Source organism: Leucopleurus acutus, assembly GCF_964270905.1.
Source record: "Leucopleurus acutus genome assembly, chromosome: 2".
Lineage (NCBI taxonomy): Eukaryota > Metazoa > Chordata > Mammalia > Artiodactyla > Delphinidae > Leucopleurus > Leucopleurus acutus.
Window position 1 is genome coordinate 75,282,424 of NC_139143.1, and position 18,059 is coordinate 75,300,482.

At 37.4% G+C, this 18,059-nt stretch overlaps 1 protein-coding gene across 2 annotated transcripts in view; it reads left to right on the forward strand.

Annotated features, from left to right (window-relative positions):
• Positions 1 to 945: 945 nt before the first annotated feature.
• SH2D1B (SH2 domain containing 1B) overlaps positions 946 to 18,059 on the forward strand; it is a gene marked incomplete at its 5' end in the record, with an annotated part of 37,722 nt that continues 20,608 nt past the window's right edge. The window contains one exon of one of the 2 annotated variants that reach the window (XM_082834798.1): positions 946 to 1,094. In XM_082834798.1, coding sequence (XP_082690924.1) covers positions 946 to 1,094 — 149 coding nt within the window. The remainder of the gene's footprint in view (positions 1,095 to 18,059) is intronic. The other variant, XM_082834799.1, reaches the window with a different exon arrangement.

The window sequence follows — 18,059 nt, forward strand, 5'->3', positions numbered from 1 at the left end:
AGAAAAGGCTCAGCAGAAAAAGAGGGATTTTTCTCATCAACACCATGTTGTCTAAAGGGGGCTAAGTGTCCCTGGCTAGATAGACTTTCCTTGGTCATCACTGCTGTCCTGCAGGATGGAAACTTCAAAAGACCTGAGACTCTTCAAACCCAAGCCTAATATATTCTTTTCTTCCACCTGGAGAAGTATCCCTGCACTAATTTTGCATATCCAGATATCCCTCGCACATGGACCAGCTCCTTCCCCAAAAGGCACGATGCTTGAGGATGTTAAAAATGGCCTTTGTTCACCAGTGGCAAGGAGCCTTAGCCAGGGGATATTCCCCCCCAGCCATCCTCCCCCCGCAGCATCCAGTTGCTTTCTATTCCCATTACTGTCTTACATTTCTCATGTCATTTGACCCATAGACGCATCTTACCTTCTCAATTGTTCCATTGAGTCTGGACATATTTGGATTCATTCAGCATCTGAACGGTTTGTGAGCACCTGTTCTGAGCTAAGCATAGCATAACCATAGGCAGCTTCAGCAGAAAATGGGCATCCATTTCAGCCAAAATCAGTGATGTGATCCCTGGAAGGGATGCCATGAGCCAGAGAAGGTAAAAACTGGTGATTTAGGGTGATATACAAGGCTGCAACCCAGTTCTGGGGGGCTTGCCTTTGGCATTGAGCTCGAGCCATAAATATCGTTGATTCCGGTGTGTACCCAAATGCACTTTGGGTAACCCACTTCTATGAGTCATACTTGGTCTATTTACAGGCTGAAAAGTCTTGGTCACTTCACTACCCCACCTCTCACATTTCCTGAATCTTGTGAAACTATCTGAGTCCCACAAGTCAGCTCATCTCACTCCCACAAGTCAGAGAAGGAAGAGGTATTTCTACAGACTCTATTAGGCCAACTGCTTCCTCTTCTCTCCTCAGAGTTGTCCCTGAACTTAGGATATGAGAGGGCTCACCATGGATCTGCCTTATTACCACGGCCCTCTGTCCAAGCAAGACTGTGAGACCTTGTTGCTCAAGGAAGGGGTGGACAGCAACTTTCTGTTAAGAGACAGTGAGTCTATGCCCGGAGTCCTGTGCCTCTGTGTCTCGTGAGTAGCCTCATCTTCCACACATTTGAAACCTTATGCTAAATGTAGGACTGATAACCAAGTAGAAAAGAAATTCTACTTCACTGACTTCGCAGCCCCAATGAGCAGAATGAGAAATAGTTAGACTGCCAGGAGGGGATGGAAGGAACGTGTCTGTCCAAGCTCCTCCACCTGCCCTTCTCTCCCTGGTGCAAATGCCATGCAAGCAATGAGCAGACTCTGTGAAGCAGCAGAAATGGGGCTGGTGAGGAGAAGAGTGCAGGCAGCATGGGAGCAGAGCGGGGAGGCAGAGAAGGTAACCATGTGAGAAAGGTCCTCTCCTATAGAGGTTGATTTATTTGGTATGGAAAACACTAGGTGCCCTTTATAAAATTTTTATCTGAGAGGCCAACTTTTTACAAGGATTCTGCTGGATCCACTTGTGATTCTTAAAATCCTAATAATATTTCAAATTTCGTTGGATTTGTAAAAGGCTTCAGCGTACATCATCTCCTTTCATCCTGCTTTTAGTCTATCAAGACGAGCCACCATTTTACACATGAAGAAACAGAGACCTGGGATTTCTCAAACAACTTGGTTGTGTAACAGTTCATCTCGTGGTTCCAAAGGGGCTGAGTTCAGTATGCAGGTCCAAGCCAGAGCATCAGAGCTACACTGCCGAAGGAAATTGTTTAGCCCAGTTTAGAAAGCAATCCTGAACAGATATCAGGGGAAATCTACTGTCTTTAAAGATTCTTGTCTATGTGGAGACCACTGAAATTTTTCTTTACCTGTTATGGAAATTAAAATCCAAGTATCTCCATGGATGCGCTTCAGGGCTTCTTAGAATTCGGGAGCTATAAGGACAAAAGAGATTGTCATTACTAACAGAATAGGCAGGGATATATTTCTTTCTCTATATGATACCGGGAATACAGATATAAGAAAGGCAGCCTTAAGGTGTTAGCCGTTTGAATTTTCAAGTCACAGGTGATGTTGAGGGTGTTTTCATATATTTTTAGCCATTGTTAATTCCTCTTTTGAGAATTGCATAATCATATCCTTTACCCATTTTTTAGCTTGAGTTGTTCGTCTTCTTACTGATTTTTTTCAATTTCTCTGTATGAAGGTAAAACTTTTTTTTTCTAGAAAAAAGACACACACAGACACAAGAAAACTACAGACCAATTTCAATTTCATTTACTATCAATTTTCAATAAACTACTAACAAAATGGAAGCCAGTAAAACATTAATGGAGAAAATACACTATGCTCAAGTACGGTCCAATCCAAGAAATCAAGGATGGTTCCCTGATAGGAAAATTATTAGTTTAATTACATATTAATAAGTCAGAGGTTACAAACTGCATAGCTGATTCAAATTTGCTTAAAAGGTATTAGATAAAATTCAGCATCAACCCCTCAATTAAACACACAGTCATGTGTACATATGCATACACACACTTACATACTCTTTTTTTTTTTTTTTTTTTTTGCGGTACGCGGGCCTCTCACCGTTGTGGTCTCTCCCGTTGCTGAGCACAGGCTCCGGGCGCACAGGCTCAGCGGCCATGGCTCACGGGCCCAGCCGCTCCGCGGCATGTGGGATCTTCCCGGACCGGGGCATGAACCCGTGTCCCCTGCATCGGCAGGCAGACTCTCAACCACTGCGCCACCAGGGAAGCCCCACTTACGTACTCTTAACCATGCAGAGCTAGAGAGGTGCTTCCTTAAACAAAGGCCAGATGAAGCACTAGAAGAATTACCCCCAAAATCATGAATGAGCCAAAGGTGTTCATTATAAGCACTACTATGTAACATTTTCCAGGATATGTTAGCAAGTGTAATTAGTCAAAGGAAATACATGTAAAAATTGAAAACAAAGATGCAAAATTATTATTATTTGCAGTTGACATGACTTTATACCTGTGAAATATAGATTTAACTGAAAAGAAAAACTACTAAAAACTAAGAAAATCCAATAAGGATATCTGCTTATATTATTGAAATCTAAAAAATCAATAGCTTTTTCATACAGAAACAATAACCAGTAAGTAAATACAATAACACATCTCATTTACATCAGCAAAAAATTAATAATACCCAGGAATAAATGTAATATGAAATGTACAAAATTAAACAGCTACTGGAGAGCTTACTAGAAGACTTCAGTGAAGGGAAGGATTCAGTTTGAAAGCATATCTGTTCACCATAATTAATCATAAATTCAGTATATTTCCAGTGAAAAATCAACAGAATTTAAAATTTTTTCTTCAAAGATAGTAAAGTTTATCCAGGTGGGAAATGAAACACAAGGAACCTGCCAGAGAGCCAGAAAATATTTAATTAAAAAAAGGGGAGGCTTCCCTGGTGGCGCAGTGGTTGAGCGTTGAGCGTTCGCCTGCTGATGCAGGGGACACAGGCTCGTGCCCTGGTCCAGGAAGATCCCACATGCCGTGGAGCGGCTGGGCCCATGAGCCATGGTCGCTGAGCCTGCGCGTCTGGAGGCTGTGCTCCGCAACGGGAGAGGCCACAGCAGTGAGAGGCCCGCGTACCGCCAAAAAAAAAAAGGGGGACTAATACCAAATATTAAAATACATTATAAAACTACAGTAACTACTACAGTAATTAAAAGAGTTTCATACTGAGAGATCAATGGAATCGAATATAGAATCTGGTAGAAATGAATCCAAATACGTATGGAATTTAGCATATACATAAAAGAGCATTTCAAATCAATGAGGAAAAGATGAGTGATAATTGTGTTGGCACACTTGGCTGGTCACTTAGAAAAAAATAAACCTGAATCCCTTTCTTACTTCTTGAAGTAAAATTAATTCAAATTGGTTCTAATACAGAACTTATTTTTCTAAATGAAACTGTATGTACTAGAAGAAAACGTGAACTATTAAAAAATATTCCTGGAATTGAGAAAGACTTCCTAACAAGATATAAAACACAGAAACCAAGAAAAGATTGCTAAATATGACCATTATAACAAAAAGCTGTTGTTAAAAAAAACTTATTGACAAACCAACAGAAAAAATCAAAACTTCATTAACATATAACGAAGCTTTTAAAAAACAATAGAAAACTAGGTAAAATGCAAGAGGAGGAGATTCTCTGAAATGGAATGTGAAAAAGAAAGATAAAAAAATGCTAGATCTCACTCATAACTAAAGAAGCACAAATTAAAAGAAGAATGTGGGCTTCCCTGGTGGCGCAGTGGTTAAGATCCGCCTGCCAACGCAGGAGACCTGGGTTCGAGCCCTGGTCCGGGAAGATCCCACATGCCGCGGAGCAACTATTAACTACTGAGCCTGTGCTCCTAGAGCCCACGAGCCACAACTACAGAGCCCAAGTGCCACAAATACTGAAGCCTGTGCGCCTAAAGCCCGTGCTCCACAACAAGAGAAGCCACGACAATGAGAAGCCTGCGCACAGTGACAAAAAGTAACCCCCGCTCATCACAACTAGAGAAAGCCTGCGCACAGCAACGAAGACCTAACAGAACCATAAATAAATAAATACATTTATTTATATTAAAAAAAAGAATAGGGGCTTCCCTGGTGGCGCAGTGGTTGAGAGTCCGCCTGCCGAGGCAGGGGATGCGGGTTCGTGCCCCGGTCCGGGAGGATCCCACATGCCGTGGAGCGGCTGGACCCGTGAGCCATGGCCGCTGGGCCTGCGCGTCCGGAGCCTGTGCTCCACAACGGGAGTGGCCACGGCAGTGAGAGGCCCGCGCACTGCAAAAAAAAAAAAAAAAAAAAAAAAAAGAAAAAAGAAAAAAAAGAATAATGTGATACCGTTTTTACCTCTTCAAGGGTTTAGAATTAAAACTATGAAAATACCCAGAGGAAATTCAACTGCTGGGAAGCAGAAGTGCTTGCACATGCTAAATACAGCCTCTTTGGATAGAAATGTGGTCAAAACATAAAATGCACAGGTATAACCTTTGACTCAAAATTTCATTAATAAAAATGTATCTTATAGTTATTACTGCATAAGTATGTGCAAATTGACATTAACAAGATTGAGTAAATCCATATATGGTATGAAAAATACTCCAAGATCTATTGTTGTGTGAAAAAGGCAAGATGCAAAGTATGATCCCATCTGTGTAAAAAAAAAAAAAAAAAGTATGCCTATATCCTTGTATATTCATAAACAATTTTTGAAAGTTATATAAGAAATTTATAATAGTGGTTACACCTGGGGAATTTAGGAGGAGTAAATAGGGAAAAAAATGTTGTGGATTCATTCTTTTTATTTGATAACTTTTTCACACTTTAAATGCTTATGTGCATGCATTACTTTGGTAATTTAAAAAAATGTTTATAAAAATGTAGTGAATCCCTACTACCTATTCAAACACTGTGCTAAGGCCTGGGGAGATTCTAAGGAGATTCCAATAGGGGACTTGCAATTTTTTTCAACATGTAAATAAATAAAATAAGGGTAAGACAATATTATACAAATTCAAGGACAGAGGAGATGAGCAGGAAAGTTTTCTTAGAGGAGGTGGTATTTGAGCTGGGGTTTAAAAGAGTGGATAAGATTTGGTTACACAGAAATGGGATGGAAGGCATTGTAGGTTGGGGAAAAGGCAGGAACATAGGTCTAGAAATAGGATATTTTAAAACACGTAAGAATCATACAGGGTTCTGGAAAGGTAGTTTGGAAACCAACTTTTGGAAAAGTCAGTTTGGGGTAATATTATGGGGTCTTAAAAGAATGATTCTGTAGCTAATGGGGAAACATGGATGGTTTCTAAGCAGGGAAATGACAAGATTAGTGCTGAGTTTTAGGAACTCCAGTCTAATAAGGAGGGTGTACTGAAGCTGGCAGATGATGATGGCAAACCAGATGGGAGATGGTGAGGGACTAGCTACGGTGGGGCAAGCAGTGCGAATGGAGATTAGAAGAAGTTGCAAGAGATGTGATAGAGACAGGAGAGACCTTGGTCAAGATTTCAGGGTACATAGTCAACACTGGGATTCTCTTTAAAAATTGACATTTATGCTCAACTGCTCTGTGGTACATCATGCTAGCTTATATATTCATTCAAAGCAAAATTCATGGAGAAATGTAATACAAATAATAATAACTAATCAAATGGAGAGGCAGAAATAAATATTTGTTAAACACCTGCACTTGATCGGGGCTCACCCTCTTCCCTGCCCACGTCACTTAAAGGCAAACAAAATTTCAGGCACCCTCAGGCTTAAGGCTCAGATCAAATGGTCCCCATCAAAACGGCCTTCTTCATAATTCTTGTGAAATTTTGTTATCACAAAGATCAGACAGACCATTCAGTTGTTATTGTTCAACAGTTATTTAAAGTCTCCCATGTCAAGCACTATGGTAGACACTCAGTTGATGCCTTCAACACAGCTCAGAGTCTAGTGGGGAAAATAAAGAAGTAAAAGGACACTGTGACGTGTGTGATAACTGATGACTGAGAGCAAGGAGTGATTCATTCATCAAGGAGTAGAGAGCCTACATGGGAGCTGGGACTTGGAGGATGACTAGAAGCTTCATTCACTCATTTAACAAGCACACACTGAGCACCTATTAGGTTCCAGGCATGTTCCTATGCATTGGTGAGACAGTGATAAACAGTACAGGCACCAGTCCTGCCTTCATGAAATGACATTCCAGTGAGAGGAGACAATACAGTGAAAACAAAACAGAGGGGTATTACAGGGAGGGACAAATAGTCTTCTTTAGGTTGGGTACAGGAAAGATTCCTCTGAGAAGGTCACATAAAGCAATTCATATTCCAGTATACAACCCTAAGTAAGCAAAGCCAAAACTATCTACAACACAAGCACTAGACTGTTTTTCTACATCTGTGCAGCAAGAGCCACTATGAAGGTGCTTTCTATGAGTCAAAAATTGTGCTAAGCATGTTACATCAATTACCTCATTTATCTTTTGCAAAGCCATCTTCCATAGGTGATATATCTCTATTTTGTGGGAAAAGAAATGGAGCTTCTTATTAACTAAAGTGTCCAAGGTCAAACTGTTAATATGTTTTTATGTTCCCTCTCTTATCAATGTCCCCAGTTCCACTGAAATGTGTTCAATGTGGTCCCCTTGGAACTGTGTTATAAAGTGCTCAAGCAGGGGACTTGAGGGCTTGGCAGTAGATCCTAATATGTAGAATTTGCATTCTGCTTCCTAGAAATGAGCTACCCTCTCTTCTTTGTTGTGTTAGAATGCCAATATGCCAAATTTCATGCTTTCACAGATCTAAATGAAGATATTATGGAGAAGGTTAGAAATAAAGGAAGGAAGTCACAGAGGAGAGTTGGCCCAGCAGCATATAGCACTGACCAGAAAGCTATGTATGTGGTAACCATGGACAGGAAATGTTACTTGATCTCACAGCCTGATAGAGCATGAAAACACCAATGTGCAAAACACTGTCTGTGTAGGCGACATTGTGAGTGTTAGAAGTTGGAACTGGGTCTGGCTTTATAATCAGCAGAGTCAAAATGGAATAGATATTCGGAGATGCAAGGAATTCACCTGCAGTTATGAAGGCAAAGGAGGGACTTTCTGTAGTCATATATAGGAAGGCTGCAGATGAGAAGAACCCAAGCCCTGACTTAGGGCAGGTCCTCACTGAGGAAGAAACAACAGAAAGAGTGAATGAGAGAGAACCCAAGAGTCATTTCCAGCTCTCAGGTTCTGAGATCTTTGGAAAGACTTGAGTTCAGAAAGAAAAAAAAAATTCAAATTTTTTTGTTGTTTTAGAAAAATCAAATGTTGAGAAAGGTATAAAAAAGAGAGCAGAAATTATCTCAGTCTCACCACTCAGAAATCACCTTTTCTAATCTCTCCAGACTGTTCTCTATTCATATGCATGTATAAGCAAATATTATATATGTACATAAATGATTCATTATAGATATGATCATCTGAAACCCTTTTTTTCAGTGTATAATGGGTATCTTTCCACTTCAAAGAAAGCCAATACACATCATCCTTTCATGATTGCTTACTATTTTGATTGCATATATCATAATTTATATATAACTATACATTTAGGTTATTTCCAGTTTGGTCCAATGGACCCAATGTAATTTGAGAAGATTAACATTTTTGTGCTTACATCTTTGAGAGTTTGCCCAACCCTCTCCTCAGGATAATATCCTAAACATTTTAACATTTTTACACACATTGACAAATTAGTACAACAAAAGGTTATTTGGATGCACACTCCAATCAAGACCAGTGAGAAAGCCAGAAGTTAAAAGTCTTAAAACATTCTGTATTGACTTGTAACTGTTTTATTCATCGTCTTAGCAGTATATTTCAAAGAACAGAAGTTCTTGATTTTGATGAAGTCAAATTTATCATGTTTTTCTTTCATGAATTGTGATTTCAGTGTTGTATATAATAAACCCTTGCTTAATGCAATTCATAAAGATTTTCTCCTTGTTTTCTTCTAGAGTTGTATACTTTTAACTTTCACATTTAGTGTAGCCTATTCTGATTTAATTTTTGCAATCTGGGGTAAGGTTGGGGTTGGTGTTTTATTAAATATGGTCACCTATTTGTTCCAGCTCATTGTTGAACAGACTATCCTTTATACCAATAAATTGCTTTTGTGCCTTTGCAAAAAACAAAAACTATTGACTATATAAGTTTGGATCTATTTCTAAGCTCTCACCATGGATCTTTTTTTTTTTTTTTTTTGTCTTTATGCAACTTCTGTATTGTGTTGATTACTATCACTTTATAATAAATCTTGAAATAAGATGGTTTAAATCACCCAACTTTTTCAGGGTTATTTTAGCTATGTTAGTCCCTTTGCATTTCCATACATATTTTAGATTCAGCTTTTCAACTACTCCCCCCCACCAACACACACACAGACTGATGACATTTAGATTGAGATTGCATGAATCTAGAGATCAATTTGGGGAGAACTAACATGGTAATATTAATTCTTCTGATCCATGAACATAGTTTAATCTTTTCATTCATTCATATCTTTTAAAATTTCTCTCAGAAATGTTTTGTAACAGGTCTTGTACATCTTTTGTCAAATTTATCCCGAAGATTTCACACACTTGATGTTATTTTAAATGATATCAGATTTTAATGATTTAAAATTTTTAATTATTTTATTTTCACTTTCCACTTGTTCAATGCAAGTGAATGAAAACACAGTTGATTTTCATATACTGAATTTGTACCCTGCAACCTTGCTAAACTCACTTATTGGCCCAGTGGCTTTTTTTGTAGAATCTCTGTATGATTTTCTACATGCCATCTGCAATTAAAGATGATTTTATTTCTTCCATGCCAATTTTTCTGTTCCATTTTTTCTTGCCTATTGCACTAGCTAAGACTTCCAAAACAATGTATAATAGAAGTGATGAGTGCAAAAAATCCTTGTCATTTTCTGATCTTGGGGTAAAAGTATTCAATCTTTTCCCACTAACTACATCTTTAGCCCTCCACTTCTTAGTAGGGCTGAGAGATTTTTTCTGCATCAACTGAAATGGTAGTATGAATTTTTGTTTCTTGTCTGTTAATCAACAGATTAAATTTTCTAGATTCCACATGTAAGTGATACCATGCAGCATTTATCTTTCTCTGTCTAGCATGGTTGAATAATATTCTATTGTTTATATATACCGCATCTTCTTTATCCATTCCTCAGTTGATGGACACTTGGGTTGTTTCCTTACCTTGGCTTATGTGAGTAATGTTGCAATGAACATGGAGTACAGATATCTCTTTGATATCTTGTTTTCATTCCCTTTGACTGTATACTCAGAAGTGGGATTACTGGATCATAATTTTTACTTTTTTGAGGAACCTCCATACTGTTTTCCATAGTGGTTGCACCAATTTACATTCCCACCAACAGTGCACAAGTATTCCCTTCTCTCCACATCCTCACCTATATTTGATATCTCTTGTCTTTTTGATGATAGCCATTCTAACACATGTGAGGTGACATCTCATTGTGATTCTGATTTCAATTTCCCTGATGATTAGAGATACTGAGTTCCTTTTAAAGTACCTGTTGGCCATTTGTATATCTTTTTGGGAAAAACATGTATGCTTTATGTATTTTGAAACAAACATTTAGGTGCATAAACATTTAGAATTGTTATATCCTCTCGATTAATTGACCCCTTTATCTTTTTGAAAACCCCGCTTCTTTATTCCTGGTTATAGTCATTGCTCTGAGCTGATACTGCTAGCTTTCTTTTTATTAGTGTTAATAGTATATACTTTCCCTATCAATTGACTTTTAATCTAGTTGTGTTTTCATTTTTATATCAGGTCTCTTGTAAGAATCATACCCCTGAGTCTTGCTTTTTTATCCAATCGGACAATAACTTCCCTTTAATAGGGATGATTAGGCCATTTGTATTTAATGTGATCATTAATATAACTGTGTTTAAATCTACTATCTTGGTATTTATTTTCTATTTGTCCCATCTGTTCTTCTTTTCCCCTTTCTGACTACTTTGGAATTGATTGAATATTTAAATTATTTCCAAATTATCTCTTTTGCAGGCTTGCTACCTATAATTCTTTGTTTTTTGGTAGTTTAGTATTTATAGTATTCATGTTTATCTTATTATAACCTATATTTGAGTAATATTATACCACTTCACCTATAATACAAGAACCTTACAATAATATCCTTTCATTTCTCCCACACTCTAATCAAGCTTTTGTGCTCTTATTGTCATCCATTTTATTTCTATATATTTTATTACCCCTACAGTAGATTGTTATTACTTTTACTTTTAGCAATCAATTATCTTTTAAAGTGATTTTAAATATAAGAAAAATATTTTTTTATTTACCCACATAATTACTATTTCTGGTACTCTTCTTTCCTTTGTATGTACCAGGGTTTCTCAAACTTGGCGTTATTGAAATTTGGGGCCAGCTAATTCTTTGTTGAGGGGAATGCCCTGTGCAACTTGTGATGACTAAAAATATCTCAAGACATTGCCAAAAGTCACTCCTAGTTGAGAAATATTAGTATTGTTTCAGATTTTCACCTGGTACCATTTTCTGTCTGTCTAAAGGACTTCCTGTAACATTTCCTGTAGTGCATATATACTGGTGTAAATTATTTCAGCTTTTGTGTATTTGAAAATGTCTTCTTTTCACCTTCAGTTTTTGAAAGATTTTCCCTGGATATAGATTTCTAGGTTAATTTTTTCTTTCAATACGCTTAAGATTTTGTTCCACTGTCTCCTGACTTGCAGCGTTTCTGATAAGAAGTTTGCTGTCCTTATATTTGTTATTCTGTAGGTATGTATTTTTTTTCTTCAATTGCTTTTGAGATTTTCTCTTTATCATTGGTTTTAGGCAATTTGATTGTGATGTACCTTTGTGTAATTTTCTTTGTGTTTCTTGAGTTTGGGGTGCATTTAATTTTTTGTACATGTGGGTTTATAATTTTCATCAAACTTAGAAAATTTTTGTCTGTTGTTTCTTTAAATAGTTTTGTTCCCACTCAGGGAATTTAATTACAGGTATATTAGGCTACCCAAAGTTGTTCCACATTTCACAGGTTCTCAGTTTATTTTTTTCAGTCTTTTTTTCTCTCTGATTTTCATTTTGGATAGTTTCTATTGCTTTGTCTTCAAGTTCACTAATTTCTGTCTGCTGTAATGTGAAATTTGCTGCTAATCCCATCCAGTGAATTCTTCATTTTACACAATGTAGTTTTTATCTCTAGAAGTTTAATTTGGGTGTTTCTTTAATATCATCCATGTTTCTACTTAGCAAGCTCCTTTTCTCTAGATTCTTGAACATCTGAGATAATAACAACAACTGTATTAATGTCCTTGTCTACCAAGGTACAGGCTTATGTCTCCCTAAGTTGATGAAATAGAGCTAGGAGTCCAGAAAGGCCAAGGTGCCTAGAGTTTATGGGGGTGAGAACACAGAAGAAAAGATAAACTAAGAAAGAGTTCCTGGGATCTGCAGAGGGGTTCCTTGAATCTTCAGCTTAGTGTTGAATAGCTCATGTGCATGAGGTAAATAACCAGGCTGGGTAAAAAAAATCACCCTAAAAGCCAAAGGAACAATCTCTGAGCTCACGCTGGTCTGGAAATAGTTCGTATTCTCACCAGAGTAGAAAATTTTATAATTCATGGACCTCAGTTAGAATAATCAGAAGCATATTGATTCAGTAGTGGGATAGAATTAGCTCTGAACTAAAGGCTGCTCTTGTATCACCTAAAAAGTATTTAAAACAAGTCTCCAAAAGATTGAACTATTTCCAAGTAGCTTAACAGCACCCTAGAAAAATGTTCAAGAATATTTATAGGAAAATGAGAATATCCAGCACCATAAAGATAAAATTTGCTACTTCTGGCATCAAATCAAAATTTACCAGGTATGGGGACTTTCCTCATGGTCCAGTGGTTAAGACTGCATGCTCCCAATGCAGGGGGCAAGGGTTCGATCCCTGGTTGGGGAACTAAGATCCCACATGTTGCATGGTGCGGCCTAAAAACAACAAAAACAAAATTTACCAAGTATGAATAGAGGCAGGAATTACAATCCATAATGAGGAGAAATGTTAATCAATAGAAACAGACCCAGAAATGAACCAACATCATATTTTATAGGATATTAATATAATCAATGTCCTTCTGTGTTATATTATCCCACAGAAAGAGAACTGACACATCTGTGTGATAAGGCCATGACTGTATACTCTTATTCTTATCAAATGAAGGCAACTGGTTCTGATTACTTTGCTATTAGGAATTTTAGCTAGATAGTTAGATAAATTGCTTTTGTTTGATCTACAGCAAAGCTTTTCCTAGATCTAGATGCCAGATCTGTGATTATTTTATCCACAAAAATATGCACATCTGGAACTGCAGTTGAAAATACAATAACCTTTGATTAAGGTTGTAATAATCCATAGTCATTCTTCAAGATATATCTGGTGTTTGCACTGGCCAATAGGTCAGTCAAATGAGAATGTGGTAGGAATCAACACACTGTACATTTCATGATTTGATGGTGCCCTTAGTATAGAAATCTCTTCCAGGGATGTGAAATTGCTTTAGTTTACTGTCTTGGCAGATGAAACCAGTTATAGGAGCTTCTGCTTTGTCCTTTCCACTACAATAGTCCTCATTCTATGATTCAAAGAACAAATGAAAAGATTTTGACAATTCCTAAGTCTGTAAGTGCATTCTGGAACTGGGGAAATAACCATAGGATGGTCCCGTGGTCCCACTGGATCCACTTGAAGTAGACTCGGGCCAAGATTTCTTCTATCACCTGACCCCCATGAGTTCTACCTCTGACTGCTGGATCATGGGAACATTTGAGTCTCCAAAAATTAGTGTCAGTTCAGAGCCAGTATCAAATAACCCTAAAAAATATTGGGTATTTTTCCTTTTCCCAGTACACAGTGCTCCTAGTAAATGTTGTACGTTCTTCTGGAAAAGGCTTGGGGAAGTGTGGTCACATTCCTTCCTTAAAGCAATCCAGAAACCCAACACCACTCTCAATAAAAGGGATCTGAGTCTGTCAACTGGATTAAATCTGTAGATTGGGTAAGACATCCAAGAATCCCTACTCTGTGACTCAAGTCAGTGTTGTGCCACAAGACCTAGAAGTTCTCTGCTTACTTTATATCCAACAGAACTTTAGGCTGTCCAGCATTCTATGCTTTGGAATCCAGTGAATCAATTAGACATCACCACAGATCCCTGTACAGCAAATTGCTCTTACACTGTTACATCCCTCTGGCTTATGATACTTGTGCCATCTTTGTCTCTCATTGAGTGCTAACACCTAACCTCTACTATTCCTCGATCCCATTATTTCCACTAAAATCAGGGCACCCAACCATTTCAGGATTTCCCACTGTCAACTCCAGCTTACAGTACAGAGATACAGTTTTCAAAGATGCTGATTCTCTCCTCACAATTTATTTTTTAGTTCATCATGAAGGTGCTGACCTTCAGACACCTTGAAGGGGGGTGAGGAATAACTAGACAGTTTGCATTAATAGATTTATTATAATATTCCCATCTTCCTGAGTTTTCAGATTCCTTTCTCTATAGAATTCCAGGGAAGTTTTGGCATTTTGATCTCCATTGAATGTGAGCCACCATTAAATCCATGCTTCAATTAACCAGTCTAGCAGAATGTTTATGTCACTCCCCAGTGTATGAGCTAGCACAGTAATTCCGAATCCTGGGTGAGTGTGCCTTTATTTATGAATTCAGCCAACAAATCTTCTATTTTATCCTTCTTGGTTTAACATCCTAATATCCATTTCTGTATATACTCTTTTTTTTAAACATCTTTATTGGAGTATAGTTGCTTTACAATGGTGTGTTAATTTCTGCTGTATAACAAAGTAAATCAGCTACTTTATCCTTCTTGGTTTAACATCCTAATATCCATTTCTGTGTATACTCTTTATATATGTGTCTCCCACTGACTGAACCCAATCAGAGGCCTGAGAGCAAGGGAGCCCATAGAGGTCAGAGCACAGAGCAGAGTGGGGAAAGTTAGAAAGAGGATCTGGAGATACAGAAAATATCCGGCACATGTATATACTAGTACAGTAAGTCCCCTACATAAGAACCTTCAAGTTGTGAACTTTCAAAGATGCAAACATGCATTGGCATGTCCAATCACGTAAGTTAGTTCACATGTCTGGCGTACCTTGCCACGTGTGTGCATCCTCTACGAGTGGTTGTGCTTTTGTGTACTTTACTGTACAGTACTATATAGAGTACAGTAGTACAGTATCTTTATTTCAAGCCCAGGATGTCTGGTAGCAAGCATAAAAGCAGCGGTGATGTAGGTGGTACTGCTAAGGAGAGATTCACAACACAGAAAATGGCAAGGGGATTTTCTTTATTTGAGGAGGCACTGTTAGTTTTTGAGGCATAGGACCTGAACGTAGAATGATACACGAAGGTTGCAGCAGCCATTCAGAATGCAATCCAGTGCCACCGTGTCATCTATGGTGAGAAAAAAAGAGCTACCCAGACATCACTGGATCGTTTTTTTCAAGAGCGTAGATAGAATTGAATCCAGCAAGGAACCAGAACCTGTGCATCAACGTCAGGCATGAGTGAAACTGCAGCTTGTCCTCTGTCTCCTATTGCTGACGATCCTTCAGCTCTACCATCTCCCATCCCCTCTCCCTCCTCCAGTCAGTAACTCTTCTTGCCTTTTCACTCGATGCCAGCCCCTGGAAGCCAGCAATTGTACTGTACTACTGTACTTTTCAAGGTACTGTACTGTAAGATTAAAAAGCTTTGTTTGCTTGTTATGTATTATTTGTGTGAAAAGTATTATAAACTTATTACAGTACAGTACTGTATAGCCGATTCTGTTAGTTGGGTACCTAGGCTAACTTTGTTGGACTTACAAACAAATTGGACTTACAAACAAATTGGACTTATGAACGCGCTCTCAGTACAGAACTTGTTCGTATGTAAGAGACACTGTTCTGGACACGTTAAGTTTGAAATATCTAACATCCAAGAGGAGACGTTAAGTAGTTAATGTTAAGTAGTTTATGTTAGGTAGAAAAAATGAGTCTGGAGTTCAGGGCCAGGCTGGAGGTAGAAATACAAATTAAAATATAATTTGGTAAGTCTTCATATTTTCACAGTAGTCAGTCTTTCCATTCAAAAACATTCCACCTCCTTTTATTTTGTTCATTTATGTCTCTTGGTAAGATTTTTCATACACACTTGGCACATTTCTTATTAAGATAATTCAATGCAACTCAGCAAACAGTTATTGAGAATGTATTGTAAGATTGACAATGGTGCTAGAGTGAACAAAACAGACATGATTCTGGCCCGAGTATGAAATACAGATGAGGAAATGGATAATTAAAAATCGGTATGATAAGTATGTTTCGATAGTAATGGACTACTTTTTCCAAAGGTTCCCCTCCTTTCCCCCTGATGGAATGTCCCACCCCAGGGTGCCTTACCTGAAGCACTAGGTGCCTTGAATCAATTCAGCTGCCTTTCTCTGCCAAGTCTTTGAGCAAAGCCTGGGTGGCAGAGGTGGCATGTGGCTGGTTATCGTGGTATGTAGTATGTACATAGTGAGGTTCTTGTGATATTGATTATCACTTGAGACCTGTTAAGACAGGAATACATACACCGATTAAACCCCATCTACCCAACATTCCTCTTCTCTCCCCATGAGAATCAGCCTGAAGTCACCCCATCCCCCATTCCATACTCTTAAAAACACAGGGGGAAAACCAGGGATACAAATTTTAAGACTATATTCATTTTAGGTCTGTTTTTTGAAAAACATAAAAATTTTCTTGAATATTGAAAAAAGTAAAACCACTCTAAAAGAGGATTATTAGAGAATTAAAACACAGCCTTTACCACAAAATAGTGTACTTCAAAAGAAGTGAGGTTGTTGGCAAAAATAACAAATACTTAGTGGTGGGCACTTTTTATCTGTTTAATTGTTTTGCTTTTGTGTTTGGATAAAGGCTGTTTCAGAGCAGTCAGTAAGCATCTGGAATCTAGAAAGTTAACCACTGTGATTACTAAAGGCTTAAATAACAAACTCTGTAGCTTGTTTTCAGTAAAGAGATATCAGCTCCCACAAAGAGCCAAAATGTTCATAATAGATTTTTTTCAAAGTTGCAGAACAAGAGATGTTTGTTGAAGATCAACAAATCATAGGAAAAGATTTACTTAGCCTATTCTTACATCTTTAGCATTTCCCAACTAGTGTAAACAGATAGAACTTTTCCAACAGATGGAAAAATTTGCACCAAAACCCCTCAGAACTCAGTGATGACACCACTGATACCCCTTCCTCCCTGCCTTCCTCCCTCTCCCTCCCTCCCTTGTTCTTTTATCTTTAATCTCAAAATTGCACTAAAAAAGCTATTTTACTTTAAACTTTCATTATTAATTATAATTTAGTAAGTTTTAGAGAGTATGTGTTATTTTTGAATACTGTATTTTGATTAAGTTAATCGAATAATAGTTCATATTAGAAAATATGTATTTTTCATTAATTTACACTTTTATTTGTACTCTACAATATACTTATTTTTAAAGTATATTTCAATGTAATAAATACATAGTTTCACTGGTCTTTGTTTTGTAATAAGTAATAAAATATTGGCATTGTCAGTTTTGTTTCAATAGTGCCAATCCGAAAGAGTAGACACTTGGGCTCATGGATTATACACATTTCAACTTTACTAAATTTTGCCAAATTGTTCTCCAAGATATTCGTATCTAATTATACCCCAATTAGTAGTATATAAAACCTTGTATAGCTCCAAATCACAGCCAATATTTTGAATTAGTTAACTCTTACATCGTTGCCAATCTGGTATGAAATTATATCTAATGTGGTTTCATTTCTATTTCCCTGATTGTTAGTGAAGTGAAGCACCTTTTCATATGTTTACTGGCCATTGTACTTGTCTTTTTCTTATTGTACATTAATGTTCCCATTTTATCAATATATTAGGGTTGCAATTATCTTCTCCCAACTTGCAGACTTCTTCACTTTGTTAATAGTATATTTTGATAAATAGAAGTTTTAATTTTAATATAGTGAGTTTATTAATCTTATCTTTTGGCTTGTACTTTTTGTGATTTAAGAACTCCTTCCTTAACTCAAGGTCATTAAGTTGGTCACTTACATTTCTCCCAAGCTTAGTGTTTTGTTATTCATAATTGGATCTTCAATTAGAGTGTGAAGCAGGAATCCAATTTTATTTGTTTACACATGAAAACATTACCATTATCATTTAAAAAACAGTCTATCCCTTTCTCATTCATCTGCTATGCCAGCTCTGTCCTATATCAAGTTTTTATACATATATGGGTCTGTTTCTGGGCTATTTTAGTCCATTAATGTCTTCTTGACTCGAGAGCCAGTTCCTCACTATCTTTTTTTTTAATACATATTTATTGGAGTATAATTGCTTCATAATGCTGT